Source organism: Ctenopharyngodon idella, chromosome 10, assembly GCF_019924925.1.
Source record: "Ctenopharyngodon idella isolate HZGC_01 chromosome 10, HZGC01, whole genome shotgun sequence".
NCBI lineage: Eukaryota > Metazoa > Chordata > Actinopteri > Cypriniformes > Xenocyprididae > Ctenopharyngodon > Ctenopharyngodon idella.
In genome coordinates, this window is record NC_067229.1 from 49,741,205 (window position 1) to 49,758,179 (window position 16,975).

General features: G+C 38.6%; 1 protein-coding gene across 1 annotated transcript; it reads right to left on the reverse strand.

The window, feature by feature from the left end:
• Positions 1-4,243: 4,243 nt before the first annotated feature.
• Positions 4,244-16,918, reverse strand: zdhhc8a (zinc finger DHHC-type palmitoyltransferase 8a). Its single transcript, XM_051911460.1, has 10 exons — positions 16,836-16,918; positions 11,371-11,492; positions 10,403-10,560; positions 8,773-8,945; positions 8,414-8,516; positions 8,252-8,343; positions 7,897-8,026; positions 6,901-7,009; positions 6,691-6,797; positions 4,244-5,770 (listed from the first exon to the last, which is right to left on the reverse strand). Exons 1-10 carry the CDS (start codon positions 16,916-16,918, stop codon positions 4,916-4,918), a joined length of 1,932 nt encoding a protein of 643 aa, XP_051767420.1. The 3' UTR covers positions 4,244-4,915.
• Positions 16,919-16,975: the final 57 nt, after the last annotated feature.

The window sequence follows — 16,975 nt, forward strand, 5'->3', positions numbered from 1 at the left end:
GAGATCTATGAACACCTGCCGGACTCCCATTGGTCACCGTGTTCATGTGACGCTCTTCATGAAATAATAACAGAAACATCAGATTCCATCAGTCCCACAGTCCCGCGGGCTGAACCCACACAAATACTGGAGTATGTGTTTCTGAAACAGATTCACTGATGCCCTTTGAATCTCCCTCTGCGGCATTTACATAATCACACAGAACTCCTTCACCGCCCGAGAGAAACACAAACACTGAACCACTGCTGGCCTGATCCTGGAGTAAAACAGCTTGTGAACGTCGTTTCATGTTGACTTCAGATCTTTATTCAGAGTCTCACAGTCTGATACTTGTGGAGGTTTGTTTGTCATGGAATAAAAAAACAGTAATTGTGACACTACGTCTCACAATTCTGACTTTATTACTTTCATTTACGAGTTTATATTACAATTCTGAGAAAAAAAAAAAGAATTGCGAGAAATAAACTTACAATTGTGAGAAATAAAGTAAAAATTGTGAAAAATAAATTCAAAATTGTGAGAAATAAACTTACAATTGCAAGAAAAAAAGTCAGAATTTTGAGAAGAAAGTCAGAATTGCGGTACAGGACAATTCTGACTTTATTTCTCGAATTTGTGAGAAATAAATTGAGGAAAAATAGAATCGTTAGATAAAAAGTTGCGAGTACCTTTTATCACAAGCTTCCACAGATACTCGGCCGAAGGTTCACGCTGTCACACACACACACACACACACACTCCCTCAGGCTTCTCCGTGATGGGAAAGAGCCTAGAGCGGTTTTATGATGAATAATAAATAGGGAACAACTCTTTCTGAATTGAGATTAATAATGAATGTAAGACAACTTCCCCTGGAGAGCAGCGATCCGGCCGGATGATTTATCCGGCTCTCTCAGCCCCACCGCAGGAGGCATTTCATCATGCAGGACTGAGAGTGTGGAAATCCAGTCGAATGTCACTGCATTTCCACCATAAAATCAGCCAGACAGCAACGAGCCTCGACCCCGTACACCATCTTCATCAGAGAATCCATTACTGCTCATAAAACATCTGAATTCATCAAGAGCTGCAGTTAATCTGAGAAACACTGTAAAACATGATGGAAGATGCTGGTGAAAACTTAATCAATGGACTGTGAGCAAACTTAACAAATATACTTATGAAGACAATACATTCAAATACTGTCAAATACTGAGAAATAAAATAAAGCATGAATTACCTTATCAGTGAACATTACATTTACATTTATGAAAAATGCTTACAAATGCTAAATAAATACATGCAAATTAAGAAAGTATATAGTCAGTTTTTATAGAAGTACATTATATTACATTTACAAAAACATTAAATTATACTGTAAAATACTGAAAAATTATAATATAAGAATGACTATATCAGTGAACATTGATATTTAACAAGAATATTCATGCATTTTTACATTAAATGTTTGTGGGAATTTTCTGTAAAAGCAGGACTCACCTTATATTTCAGGTAGAAAATGACATTCCCAGAAGTCTCTGTATGAACCGTCACACTGATTTACATTTAATTAAGATATTTAGTTGTTTAATTAGCAAGATTTTCAAAGGGCTGCATTATATACATTAGCCTAAAGTAACGAGTAACGAGATCCTGGACTCCTTCACATGAAGACCTGAGCTGTTTTAAATGAAGGAAAGCTAATAAATGCCAAATAACTACTTTCTGCCAAAAAAAAATCATAATTATGACAAAAAAATTCTGAATGATATACGGAGTCATAATTATAAGATGAAAAGACGACATTATGACTTAAAAATTCATAATTATGACATTAAAAAGTTGAAATTCTGACAAAAAAACTTGAAATTCTGACTTAAAAAGTAAATTATGATTTAAAAAGTAATAATTGTGATATTAAAAATCAATAATTGATATAAAAAAATGAAATTATGACTGAATTGACCAAATAAAAATTACAACCAAGTCGAAATTATGATTTATAAAGTTGAAATTCTGTCAATTATGACATAAACATTCAAAATTATGACATAAAAAGTCAAAATTATGATATGACAAAATGTTGAAATTGACATACTAAGTCGAAATTATGACTTATGACATTAAAAAGTTGAAATTATAACAAAATGTTGAAATTCTTAAAAAATCAATTGACTTAAAAAGTCATAATTATGATTTAAAAAGTAATAATTACAATATTACAAAGTCTAAATTATGACAAAAGTTTAAATTATGACTTAAAAAGTGAATTGAAAAAGTAAAAATTATGACTACTAAGTCAAAATTATGATTTATAAAATTGAAATTCTGACTTAAAAAGTCAAAATTATATTTTCAAAAGTAATTATGACATTACAAAGTCAAAATAACAGTCAAAATTGACATAAAAAGTCAAAATTATGATAGAAAGTCATAATTTAGCCTTTTTATCTTATTTTTATGACAAAAAGTCAAAATTATGATTTATGAAGTTGAAATTCAGACTTAAAAAGTCAAAATTATATTATTTACATTATGATAGAAAGTCATAATTTAGCCTTTTTATCTTATTATTATCATTTTTATGACAAAAAGTCAAAATTATGACTTGCTATGATAATTTCAACTTTTTTGGGTGATTTCCTGGACAGGGTTTAAATTAATACAGGATTAGGCCTTAATCTACAGTAATCAATCATGGCTTCTGAAACACAGATTACACCTGGACTGTGAAGTCCTGAAAGGCCTAAAAACGACACGATCTGTTGAATTGACCTCCAGAACGAACTCTGCAACAAAAGCATGACCTTTTCTTGTGTGGCAGAAATGGACTTCCTTACACACACCGAACTCATCTGAATGTCTCCTGTGAAACACAAAAGCAGAGATTAATGACAATCTGGATGTCAGTCTCACATCTCCTGTGTTCAGAGTCGTAGCACAAGCTGTTCCAGTCAGGAGGAGCAAATCATGACAGCATTTTCATCTCGTCTGAACTTTACCACCTTTGATATGCAAGACACATAATCGTGCAGAAGCAGAGCTCATGCTGCGGTTAGAGGTTCTTCTACTGACGCAGAATCATCACGGCTCAGCCAATAACATGGCGGTTCTCTTCGTTATCAGTCCACCTCGGGCGAACCGGCCCAGCGCGCGCACATCAAACACCTCTCCATAAAAGCCTTTCAAACCGATACAGAGCGCGCGCGCTCGCACAGCACTGTTAATATTTGATCAAAGGCCGGCTAAGTGATTCCCTCACACCGGCTCAGAGGAGCTCACGGTGAAAGAGATCACTGGAGTTCATCAGACACGGACGGGCCGCGTAATCAGAGAGGTCGCGCTCTCCTCCAACTCACTGCGCATGCGCGTGAATAGTCACAGAAATCATGATTACAGCATGATTTATTCATTTGGGCGCATCAATATTAATGGCTGTCTGATCATGTGCTTTCTCGCATCATGTACTCTTGTGAAATTCAAACTGATCTGGGTAACAATAGACAAACTAAATGATGTAGAAAACTGGAGCTCAGGGAGAAAATATCATTGTAAATGCATGATATAGATGTGAAAGTATGTGCAAGGAACTTTATCAGTGGAACAACATGTAATACATCCCAGTGAACACCAGAGGGAGCTTCTGCTGCCATAAAGTGTGTGATATTCCTGACAGTATTCCCGTCCTCTTCCCGAGCTCAAGGAAATACAGTCTTCAGTGTAATCTTTGACTAACTCTGATCTAATATTGACAACTCTGGAATATTAAAGTGTTTATTATAAATGATTTATCGGTGCACATCATTATTGTGTTAAATTTATGTTCCTGGTAATCTTGAATCAGAATATCTTCTCCTCCCTCTTGCAGCATCTCTTCTCTTCTCTGATGACGAGGGCGGGGCAACCTGTCACTCACATGAGATCCACCAATAGCAAACCACAACCATCCAATCAATTCCCCACAGACAAAATCAAGCCCCGCCCTACATTTGTTCTTGTTTGCAAAGCCGTTTCGGATATACGGCACAATAGAGAGGAAAAGATGAGCGCAACTTCACTTTCATGACGAGTTTAAGAGGATAATATAAAGTTTACTTAAAGAACACCAAACCAAAACTATGAAGTCAACAAATGAAAATTTATTAGCCAAGAAATAAATTATAAAACACAATATTGATTCAGAAAAAAAGAAATAAACCAAATATATTCATCTTTTAATTATACAATTAACAAATAACTGCTTTGATTCATTTTAAAGCACCATACTTGAGTTATTAAAATTTTAAAAATAAACTAAATAAATGATAATTGCTCATAGAATAGAATTTTAGTATGCAATATATTCCTGTAAATACATTTTAAAAATACATACACAACCGTTAAAATGTAATAATTACAATTTTTGAGTCTCTTCTGCTACCCAAAGCTGCATTTATTTGAGCAAAATACAGTAAAAATAGTGAAATATTATTTTAATTTAAAACACTTGTTTTCTATGTGAATATATAGTAAAGTGTAATTTATTCCTGTGATCAAAGCTGAATTTTCAGCATCATTACTCCAGTCTTCAGTGTCACATGATCCTTCAGAAATCATTCTGATATGATGATTTGATGATCAAGAAACATTTATGATTATTATCAATGTTGAAAACAGTTGTGCTGCTTCAGATTTCTGTGGAAACTGTTATAAAGTTTGGGTTAAAAAAAACTCATTTATTACAGTTTCCACAAAAATATGAACTGTTTTCAACATTGATAATAATCGAAAATGTTTCTTGAGCAGCAAATTTGACCGGTAGTTTAAATGGAAGAATAAGTGATGGTATATCAACATCTCGACAGGGTTCCCAACACCTTTTGAGCAAGGAATTGAAATTTTCCATGTCTGCATAATCGCTATTAAAATTCCCTGATATTTCGAGGATTTCCGTGACTCATAGTTCAGGTTGGGGTCTTTCCTCTCCTCTGATGAACGCCAGAGCTTTCTGAGGGCCGTAGGAGGAGGTGGGAAGAGCAGAAGGGAACGTGGACGGAGGCAGTTGGGACTGTCGTTCCAGAGAGTGATAGATGGAGGGCGAGAGCGAGCGGTTAAAGTGCAGCGGCGAGCTGGCGGTCCGAGGCGCGCGGGTGAGCGACGACGAGGAGGAGGAAGACAGATGCGACCTGCTCCCGTATCCGTACGCCGCGCTGCTCAGGAGGAACTCCCTCGAGCCGTACGCCGGAGGTGTCGGTCCACGAGACGACGGGCCGCGGAAATCATGCGGAAGGCTGCGTCTGCTGGGAGTGTCGTAGATGCCGGCGTCCGGCCCGAGAGCGAGAGGAGGTTTGTCCTTCTCGTCGGGTTCGCGACGCTCCTGGATGGAGCTCATGATCGGTTTGGGGAGGCTGTCGTAGCGGACGGGCGACGGCTCGCGGTGTTGAGGCGAATGCCGACTGATATTCATGAACACCGGGCTGCAGTTGCGTGCGGCAGGACCTCGGGATAGACTCGTATCCATGGGAAGAAACGGCGTCTGGTATCCCACGCGTTGGACGCCGTCGGCCGGACGCAGCAGACTGTCGTAGGACAGGCTCCCCGTTCGGCTGCTAAGGACGCTTTGGGTCGGATGTGGACCTAGAGTCTCGGCTCCGCGGCGGTTGGAGTGTTTCAGACTCAGCGAGCGTGAATTCAGAGTCAGAGAGTTTACGGGCAGCGCACTGGACTGCAGAGCCATGTGATTCTCCGACTGCAGCAGACTGGGATCAGACGCGTGCTCCTGAGGAACCAGCGGGGAAATCCTTGTCCCGATCTACATCGACAGACAAAGAAACATCTAGAAGAACATGCAGCTTTACAGTAAAACTGTGTTCAGATATTTATACTGGAAAACATTAAAGGCTATCTTAGAAGTCAAATTTATTGATATAGCACTTTTCACAATACACTTTATTTCAAAGCTGCTTTACAAAAAGTCGTACTGTTATGTCTATAATGCCTGTAATGCAAGTTTTAGGGCTGGGCGATATGATAACAGATTTTACTATTTATAACTAGCTATTATTGTATTTATCGTGTTGTCTAGCATATATATCAGTGCCGCAGTGACTGTAACGTACATCTGAGTGATCAACACAATTAAAAGATTTAAATACCAGTCAGTTTCATTCCGTTAAGAGATTTAAATATCGGTCGGTTTTGTTCCATTAAGATATTTAAATATCGACCGGTTTTGTTCCATTAAGAGATTTAAATATCGGTCCGTTTCATTCCGTTAAGAGATTTAAATATCTGTCGGTTTTGTTCCATTAAGAGATTTAAATATCGGTCCGTTTCATTCCGTTAAGAGATTTAAATATCGGTTGGTTTTGTTTCGTTAAGAGATTTAAATATCGGTTGGTTTTGTTTCGTTAAGAGATTTAAATAACGGTCGTTTTGTTTCATTAAGAGATTTAAACATCGGTCAGTTTCATTCCGTTAAGAGATTTAAATGTCGGTTGGTTTTGTTTCATTAAGAGATTTAAATATCGGTTGGTTTTGTTCTATTAAGAGATTTAAATATCGGTTGGTTTTGTTTCATTTGTTTCAATCTAAATGCATTAGTAGCGTCTCTGATTTCATGCAGAACTGCTATATTGTGATGCTGTTCCTTACTGTGATTGAAAATGACTTCATCATGGGAAGGATTTTGGTCATATCGCCCAGCTCTAAGCAGTTTAAACAGGGTCTCACCTGATCTCTGGGAACTTGGTAGAGCACTTTGGTGGGCGACTCTGAAGTCTGAAGTGGATTCATTTTGTGTCCTGAAGGCATTACAGCTCTGGACTGGAGCAAACTCTCTATTATAAATCACAATGAGAGGACATGAACACATTGTGTTTCAAACCTTCCAGATACATGATTCTGCTCGACGCTTCCAAGAGCCTCCACACGTCCACCCACCTTCCAAAGCTGCCAAATGGTTCTTGAGCAGGACTGGATCTGGTTTAGGGGGCAGCGGAGGTGGACTGGTCAGACCTTTACTGTCTGGATCATCTACTTCCTCTAGAGACTGGCACAAACACAAGATTATACTGACACAAATCACATAGTGATCGTTGGGGAAGCTGTTTTGAAACCTGACAAACCGGAACTAAAACCATAAAAAACATGTTTGTTACTTGGAATAAAATGAAACCAACTAAAATATAAAAAAACTTGCAAAAACATGCAAAGATCATGATAGCAATGTGATAAAATAAGATGCTTGGAACATGTTAGCAAAAATTCAAACTTTCAGACAAGCCAACAAACCTGACAAACTTTACTTTATAGTTTAACTTCATGTACTAAAATAACTAAAACTGAAATAAAACTTAAAACAGATTAAAAAAAAAAAACAAATAAAATAAAAAACAAAACAATAAAATTACTAAAACTAACTAAAATTAAAATGAAAACAGAAAATATAAAAATAAAAACAAATTTAAAATATAAATAAAAACTACTGATATATTTAAAAAACAATATAATTACTAAAATTTTAAATGAAAAAGGAAAATATAAAAACAAATTCAAAATATATTAATAAAAACTTTACAGATATACTAAAAAAACTAATAAAATGGAAAAAACACAATAAAATTACTAAAACTAGCTAAAATCAAAATTAAAAAAGAAAATAAAAATTAAAACAAATTTAAAATATTCATAAAAACTATACAGATATATTTAAAAAAAAATTAATAAAAAAAACAATAAAATTACTATAACCAAAATTAAAATGAAAACAGAAAATATAAAAATAAAACAAATTTAAAATATAAATAAATAAATAAATGAGTGGGTTGATGACCAGCTGAACGCAGGTTAAGTGTGCTGTTCGACCTCATTCATTTATTCACAGCTTTCATGTACCACAAATTAAGCATTTATGAAAGGAAGTCTTGATGAATGTACCTTCACTGGGAGTGTTTGGCTGGAGACGCAGTTGTCGGCGCTCTTCACAGGGGTCAGTTTGTGTGACTCCGGCTGATGGAACGGAGGCTGAACGCGAACCGGCAATCTGTCACTGAGTTTCCCAGTGTACCTAACATTTAAAGAGCAAAATGAACGCTCACAAAAACATACTGTTGGCATCCGTGATGTTTGATTCTCAATGCTTGAATAATATGATCAAATGTACACCTAGAATTCGATGCAGGTCACTTGTGACCAAATGCATAAATGTACATGTAAATAAAGCTGTTGTTGCGTGGAACTGATGCATTTCGCATTCCATCATACATGTGCGAAGGCAGCAGGAGACGCTCACCTCGGTATGATGGGACTGAAGAGGACAAACTGCACGTTGTGACAGCAGCCGCGCGTGAACGGATTCACTCCTCCTTGGAACTTTCCAGTAACCTGTGAAGTAGTTTTGTGAGAGTAAGTTGAGCGTTTAGCAGAATCTGGTCCGTGTCGATCATGATCTCACCTGTTCGTTTGTTGTGCGTCCTCGTGCCACCAGCACCAGATGAAAGCAGGCCAGACCCAAGACTGGAACGAAGAACAGACCGGAGACGCTCATGACCGCCAGCCTGAACACACACTGTCAAGGCACTCGTGTGTGTGTGAGGATTGAGAGGTGCAAATTCAGATCAGGGTTTATTATCGTTATAACTAAACTATTAAAACATCTAAAATACAATAAAATATCTGTTTAAGCAGCCTGACATGGCGACTTCTGACTCAGCCAATCACATGAGTTTGGAGGCGGGACTATCTGTCTGTCTGACCAATTATTTTTGTGTTTCCATGACACAATCATGGAGCGTGACAGTAGATAAAGGATACGTGACAGCCGCGTGCAATTCCCACAAGTTCTCCAGGTGATCCAGGACGTACAGGAGACCGCCGGAAAAAACACCAACCATGTGAAGACTCAGAGACAGGAGGAAGAGGAAGAAGAAGCGATAGTTGCGTCTCCCGATGCAGTTGTTCACCCAAGGACAGTGATGGTCAAAGTCCTGAAGAGATTAAGAAAACATGCTGAAAAATAGCCTCAGAGCATAACCTACATTTTACTCCTATATTCTTTATTCGTTAAACCTAATGAATTGAAGAAAAAAAAATATTTAGACAGACAGACAGACAGACGGATGGACGGATGGACAGACAGACAGACAGACAGAGACGGACAGACAGACGGACGGACGGACAGACAGACAGACAGACGGACAGACAGACAGAGACGGACAGACAGACAAAAGGATGGACGGACGGACAGACAAACAGACAGACGGACGGACAGACAGACGGACAGAGACGGACAGACAGACGGACGGACGGACGGACAGAGACGGACAGACAGACAAAAGGAAGGACGGACGGACAGACGGACAGACGGACAGACGGACGGACAGACAGACGGACGGATGGACGGACGGACGGACAGACAGACAGTCAGACGGACGGACAGACAGACAGAGACGGACAGACAGACAAAAGGATGGACGGACGGACAGACGGACGGACAGAAAGACGGACAGACGGACGGACAGACAGACGGACGGACAGATGGACAGACAGAGACGGACGGACGGACGGACGGACAGACAGAGATGGACAGACAGCCGGACAGACAGATGGACAGACAGCCAGACAGACAGACGGACAGACAGCCAGACAGACAGACGGATGGACAGACAGACAGAGACGGACAAACAGACAGACAGACAGACAGACGGACGGACGGACAGACAGACAGACAGACAGACAGACAGACAGACAGACAGACAAAAGGATGGACGGACGGACGGACGGACGGACGGACAGACAGACGGACAGACAGACAGACGGATGGACAGACAGACAGAGACGGACAAACAGACAGACAGACAGACAGACGGACAGACAGAAAGACGGACGGACAGACAGACAGACAGACAGACGGACAGACAGACAGACGGACGGACAGACAGACAGACAGATGGACGGACAGAAAGACGGACAGACAGACAGATGGACAGACAGACAGACAGACGGACAGACAGACAGACGGACGGACGGACGGACGGACGGACAGAAAGACGGACAGACAGACAGACAGACGGACGGACAGATGGACAGACAGAGACGGACGGACGGACGGACAGACAGAGAGATGGACAGACGGACAGACAGATGGATGGACAGACGGACAGCCGGACGGACAGACAGATGGACGGACAGACAGACAGACAGATGGATGGACAGACGGACAGACGGACAGCCGGACGGACAGACAGATGGACGGACAGACAGACAGACAGATGGATGGACAGACGGACAGCCGGATGGACAGACAGATGGACGGACAGACAGACAGACAGATGGATGGACAGACGGACAGCCGGACGGACAGACAGACGAACAGACAGACAGACAGACAGACGGACAGACGGACTGATAGATAGATAGATAGATAGATAGTTACTGGTCTCACCTCCACACAATGATCACACACGCTGCAGTGTGAACATCTGGGCGGCCGGTAGAAGTGACAGGAAGCGCACCACTTCATGCGCACCTGCACACCTCGCACCTCTACGTTCTTGTAGAGCGGCGCGCGGAAGTCGTCGTCCTTGTCCTCGTCCTCATTGGCTGCAGTGAAAACAGAGCGTGAAACCAGCATCGGTGCACGTTTAACACAAGCGTTTGATAGTGAAGCTGTTAAAGTGCTCCTATTATGCTTTTTCAGATATTCCCTAAAGCTGTTTGTGAATGTAAAAGTTCTGCAAAGTTTCAAAGATCAAAATGCAGATAAAAGAAAGTGAATCTGAACTGCTGAAACGAGTCGTCAGTAATTCAGTCTCACTTCCTGCTGAACCTATGTAAATGTAACTCATTTGCATAATGCCAGCCTCTGGTCTTCATTGGCTGAACAGCGTCTCTTTGCCCCGCCCTCAATCACTGTAGTTGTATCTGAGACTGGAAGAGTTTGGTTCGTGTTGTTCATGTCGAGAAGACGCTGTTTTCTGCTGCCAAAGCAAATCCACTTTGATGAGATTGATACGGTAAAACCGACGCCATCGTTACTGTGTGAATCAAGAGCTGAGATTCAGATACGATAATGAGCGTTTGGTTTTCGACCAATCACAGCAGACTGAGGTCAGCTGACCAATCACAGCAGAGCAGCTCTCAGAAAGGCGGGGTTTAGAGAGACCGAATCTTTGATCAAAGCGTTTCAGACACTGAGAGAAAAGAGCTGATGCTGCAGTGGATATTAGGAGAAAATTAAAGTGTTTTTGATCTTGGATGAATGTAAACTGGTCAAAAACAACATTAGGAACCTTTAAAATATCATATTGGAGCGTCTCGATCTACACTAAACTAATGTGTTATTTTGCAGACTAGTTTACAGAATAACCAGCGCTCAGATTCAGCTGTGATAATGCGTTTGACTCAACTCACCCCTCGGGAACACGCCGGCATCCATGAAGGTTGCCATGGTGAAGTTTGCCATAACAAAGAGGAACACGATTCCGACACATGGTGGGAAAATGAGAGACACGTGCTCAGCGAGCCAAGGACACCTGCGAGGAAGAGAGATCAACAACATTTACTTTATTAAACCTATAAAGCTGTTGCAGCATATTTGATACACAGATTTCCTCTAAATGATCAACATGATCTGATAAACCTGTCGCACTCGATCTCCTACAGTCCTTCTGTCTCTGATAGCTTTTTTCCTCAATATTCTCACTACATCAGACTATATGAGTCATAAAAGCCTGATGGATCAAATATGATACTCAACAAAAAAACACATGCATACTGTATTTTTTTGTCTAAATGTTCAATAAACTGTTCCTTTAAAAAAAAAAAAATTTTTTCTGACTATTATTTCAAGGTTTAATTCATGTTCAGTCAATTCCTGATAAATAAAATTAAGGACAGCCTATATTTTATGGCACTGAAAGTCCTTTTTGGCTCAAAAATGCAGTAAACTGGGCTGTAAATGCAGTTTCATGTTGACTTTAAGAATCCACCTCTGTATTAAAGAACAATCAAATTAAATAACGCCGACAGACGTGAACCTGATGTCATTGCGCCAATAATCATTTCAGATCTGCCTTCGTTTAGATCAAATGTAGTTTGGGATGAATAATTCACAAGCAAAAGTTGAATCAAGCGTCTTTTGCCTTTCTGTGGTGTTTGAAGCTCCGTCTCGAACATCTGAGAGGCTCGTCGGCCCCTGAGGACCAGCACAAAGACAAAAATGAAAGTGTGGATCAGTCCAGAAAAAAGAAAAAACGAACAGGGGATGATTACGTCCGGAGCGAGGGATTAAATGGAGAGGTAATCATGGCCGCTGGGACGCAGATTAAATTCAGTTTTTCATTGAATGAATGTGTCGTGTACAGAAGGCCATTACTGCCACATACGACAAGAAAGCCAATCATAATTATGACATAAAAAGTCAAATTTATGACAGGTAAAAATATACAAAAAGTAGAAAATATAATGTAATCATTTGAACTTTTTGTCAAAATTTCGTCTTGTGCTATAACTTAAATTCAGAATGTAACAATTTTGACTTTTTAAGTCAGTTTCGACTTTTCATGTCATAATTATGACTTAATATGTCATAATTTTGACTCAATGTTAATTTAGTCACAATTTTTACTTTTCATGTCATAATTATGACTTAATGTCATAATTTTGACTCTTTAATATTTTTTTTTAATAATGATAATTTTAATTGTGTAATTTAATTTGTCATAATTTCGACAAACTTTTTGTCAGTTTCAACTTTGTATATCATAATATCGATTTAGTATGTCATAATTTTGACTTTTTAATGCCAATTTTAACTTACTATGTCATAATTTTAACTTACTATGTCATAATTTTGAATTTTTATGTCAGTTTCAACTTAGTATGTCATAACGTCAACTTTTTAAGTCATAATTTTAACTTAGTATGTCATAATCTTGACATATGCAATAATTTCAGTTTAGTGTCATAATTTTGACTTTTTATATCATAATGACTTTTTAAGTCGGTTTCGACTTTTTATCTCATAATTATGACTTAGTATGTCATTTTGACTCATAATTTCAATTTAGTAAGTCGTAATTTTGACTTTTTATATCATGACTTTTTGATTCATAATTCTGACTTTTTATCATAATTTTAACTTAGTGTCATAATTTTGACTTTTTGTCAGTTTCAACTTTGTATGTCATAATTTTGACATTTTAGGTCATAATTAAGACTTTTAAAGTCATAATTTGGGCTTTTTATCTCATAATTGTGATTGGCCAAAGCATGATTTTTTTCCCTATGTGTCGGAAATGGGCTTCCATAGTCGTGAGATCAAATAAAAGACAGGAAACTAAAAACATGATATCGATCCAATTGAAGAGCATGCAGATTTGTTTCTGTCACATATTTCTTTATATTCTCTGGTTTCTGTGACACGTTTCTGTCTGGTGTATGTGTGTCAGCAGCGGTCCTGTAGTAACGGGGGGATGGAGGGTCTGTCCCGCCGCAGCCGTACGTCACTAATCCCAGATTACTGACTGGATCAAAGACCCGTCTGCCCGAAAAACTGCTGGATCCATATGAAAACACACTATAGTGAGCGCAGAGAACCAACAATCAGAACAACGACAATAAAAAACCCACACAAAACACAGCATGTATCTGTCCTGCATGTGTATGAGTGAATCTGTCCCACTCATATTTAACCCCAACAATCAAGAAGTGAGCAATAAGATATTTAGTATGAAGTGAAAAATTAAGCCTATTTTAGGACTATTACGATTTTGTTTTGCTTTAATTATTATTTTCATCACAGTTAAGCACATTTCTCATTGCTGCAATGGAAACACATTACATTCTCATCAAAAATAATATATTATTTTAATGCATTTGTATTTATTTAATTAAATACTTAAATGCTTCGAATGTTTTATCTCACGCAGTATTACAGTGATACAGTTAAAATTTGATGTTAAAATTAGATTTTCATTACAATAAAAAATGAGTCATAAAATAAATTACTCAAAAGTCATTTTTAAGTTCTGATTTATTTTACTTGAACTGAAAGTTACGACACTTGGTGACTTTTGTGGCACTTGCTGTGTGAACACAAAAAAAATCATGGACATGATTCAAAGAGCTAAAAAGATCCTAAAAAATAGTCACATCTGTACTCCTCGTGGTCAAAAGTGACTGCCATAGAAATTAATGGGAAATAAATAAAAAATAATAATAATTACAATCTACAATCAGCCACGATGCAAAAAAAGCACACAGCAATGAAGGGGTTAACTGAAACAGTTTGAAAAATTGTATGAATTGTAAAATTTCTCAGAAGAACGGAACGTTTCTTAAAGTTTCTCAGGGGAATGCAAAATCTTTCAGAGGAATGCAACGTTTCTTTGAGAAATGCAACATTTTTCAGAGGAACGCAAAGTTTCTCCGGGGAATTCAAAGTTTCTCCGCGGAATGGAAAGTTTCTTTGGGGAACACAAAGTTTTTCGGAGAAACGCAAAGTTTCTCCAGGAAATGCAACGATTCTCTGGGAATGCAACGTTTCTTTGAGGAATGCAGTTTTTGGGGGAACGCAAAGTTCTTTTTACGAAATATAATTTCCTTTTTTTATTTATGTACGGGTAAATACGGCAGCTGCTCAGTGCTGCTGTAACGCAGATGTTTGTCAAAACACCTGTAATTATTCTATGAAGCAGTGAACAGTGTTTTCAGGAAGGATGTTAATGTGCAGGTGTTCACATCTGATCCGAACACAGCTGGCCTCAGATCAGACTGATATTCTACATCATTATTACATTATTACATACAGAACTTTATTCTATCTGATCTCACTTCTGTTCGATAACACTTTCACAACTGTGTTTCCTCAACCATCAAGCACCGCTGTAAGATGCATGACTATATACACCGCATAAGCTCTGTGAAAGTGAGTGAATCACTGAATATAGGTCATGAACAAATGATTTTTGTGCGAGGACAAAAGCTTTTCTCTTCAAGATCCTGATTTCTTATCAACGGATTACGGCCGATGTCTCTGTGATTCCTGACCATCTGCACACACACCAATCCCTGATGAGAAACAGAGCCATAGTGAAGCCAACAGCAGAAACACAGATTAGACAAATATCATTACATACAATAAAAACTAATTCAAAATATTAATAAAAACTATAATCGTATCTCAGTGATAGTAAAATAACACTGGATCAAAGTGACTGTTTACCTCATGTGTTTTATTGCTTCTATAAAGCACTGTATAAACACATAAAACACTATATAATACAAATATTATGATCAGATTAATCTGTGATTCTTCCACTAGTAGATCTAGTTAAACTAAACTAAAGATAACAGTTTCTGATCAGAACACACCGATCTGTTCTAACAATAAGCAGACACTTTTATCCATATTAACTCATAATCACTCATTTCAGGTACAAACGAACTGGATTCAAAACCATTCAGACCTTCAGTTAGTGACCAGCCTGGTTAGTTTCACACCCAGTGAGCTTCTGTAGTTTAATTAACAGTTAAATGCGGTGCACACACAACAGATGGAGCGCCACACTCTCATTAGTCCAGTTACTAAAGGCCAATCTATCTCTACAACAGCAGCCGAAGATTACAGTCAGAAATAACCTGGTGAAAATCACGCTTTACACAATCACAGCACACTGCATGCTGGGAAATCTGCATGCATTCCTGGAGCATTTAGAATATAAACTCGGTATGAAATAAAAGCTACATTTCTTTATTCTTCACGTTATAATAACAGTGCAGTGTATCAGTAACGTGATAATAATCATGTTTCTTGATCAAATCATCATATTAGAATGATTTCTGAAGGATCATGTGACACTGAAGACTGGAGTAATGATGCTGAAAATTCAGCTTTGATCACAGGAATAAATTACACTTTACTATATATTCACATAGAAAACAGCTGTTTTACATTAAAATAAATTTTCACTATTTTTACTGCATTTTTAATCAAATAAATGCAGCTTTGGTGAGCAGAAGAGACTCGTTCAAAAACATTAAAAATCATAATTATTCCAACTTTTGAACGTCTCGTGTGTGCAGATGACAGATGTGGTTTCTCTGAGCTTAAACTCATCCAGCGGAGGTCACACGCCTGATGATGAACACCTCGATAGTTCCTGGACGGGGAATCAAACAGCACTGGGAGCAAATCCTAATCCTGAACTTCCCATCTGCTGGTGCCGTCAGAGCTAAACGCGCACAAAACTGCATGAAATCTGGGACAGATACGGCAGCAAAGGTCATTCCACATCAATCCAGACCCACAACACCTGATCAGATCACACCAGCCTTTCATTTCAATGCTCATTCCAACACGCATGCATCTGCATAGAAAAGTGCAGCAATGCAATTAAGAATCACAATCCTGGGTTTTAGAGAATCCTGCAGAAGGGATGTTATCATGGGTGTAACAGTAGGATATCAGCAGTTGTTTGCAGTGGCTCACTGCCCTACTTTCAGTGCTGGATTAAAATCACATCTCAGTACGGAGTTCATCAGGGTTCAAACACACTCAATATACTGCGCTGTTGTGTTTAAATAAACCGCAACACTGAAAATACACTGTTTAAGAAAGAGCTTGTGACGGTGCTGCTGCTTATATATTAATTACTGGACAAAACACACTTTTATATAAATGTAATTTTTCATATAACAACTTTATACTTTAACAAATTTACCACATCTAAAAATCCATATATACTGTGTGTGTGTGTGTGTGTATATATATATGCATTTTTCATGCAGTAAATTCTTCTTTAAAATCAAAGTGTAAAGTTATTATAAGTGTCCGAACTGCTTCCGTGAATGGAGGAGGATTATGGGTGACTTACGTGAAGACGAAGAACAGTGTGGATGAAGTGACCAGCAGAGCGGCAGCAGTGGACACGGGGATGTAAGCGCTGCTCCTGCGCATCCTGCATCCGCAACATCCATCAATCAGTCAATCAGTCCAACAATCACACACTCATGA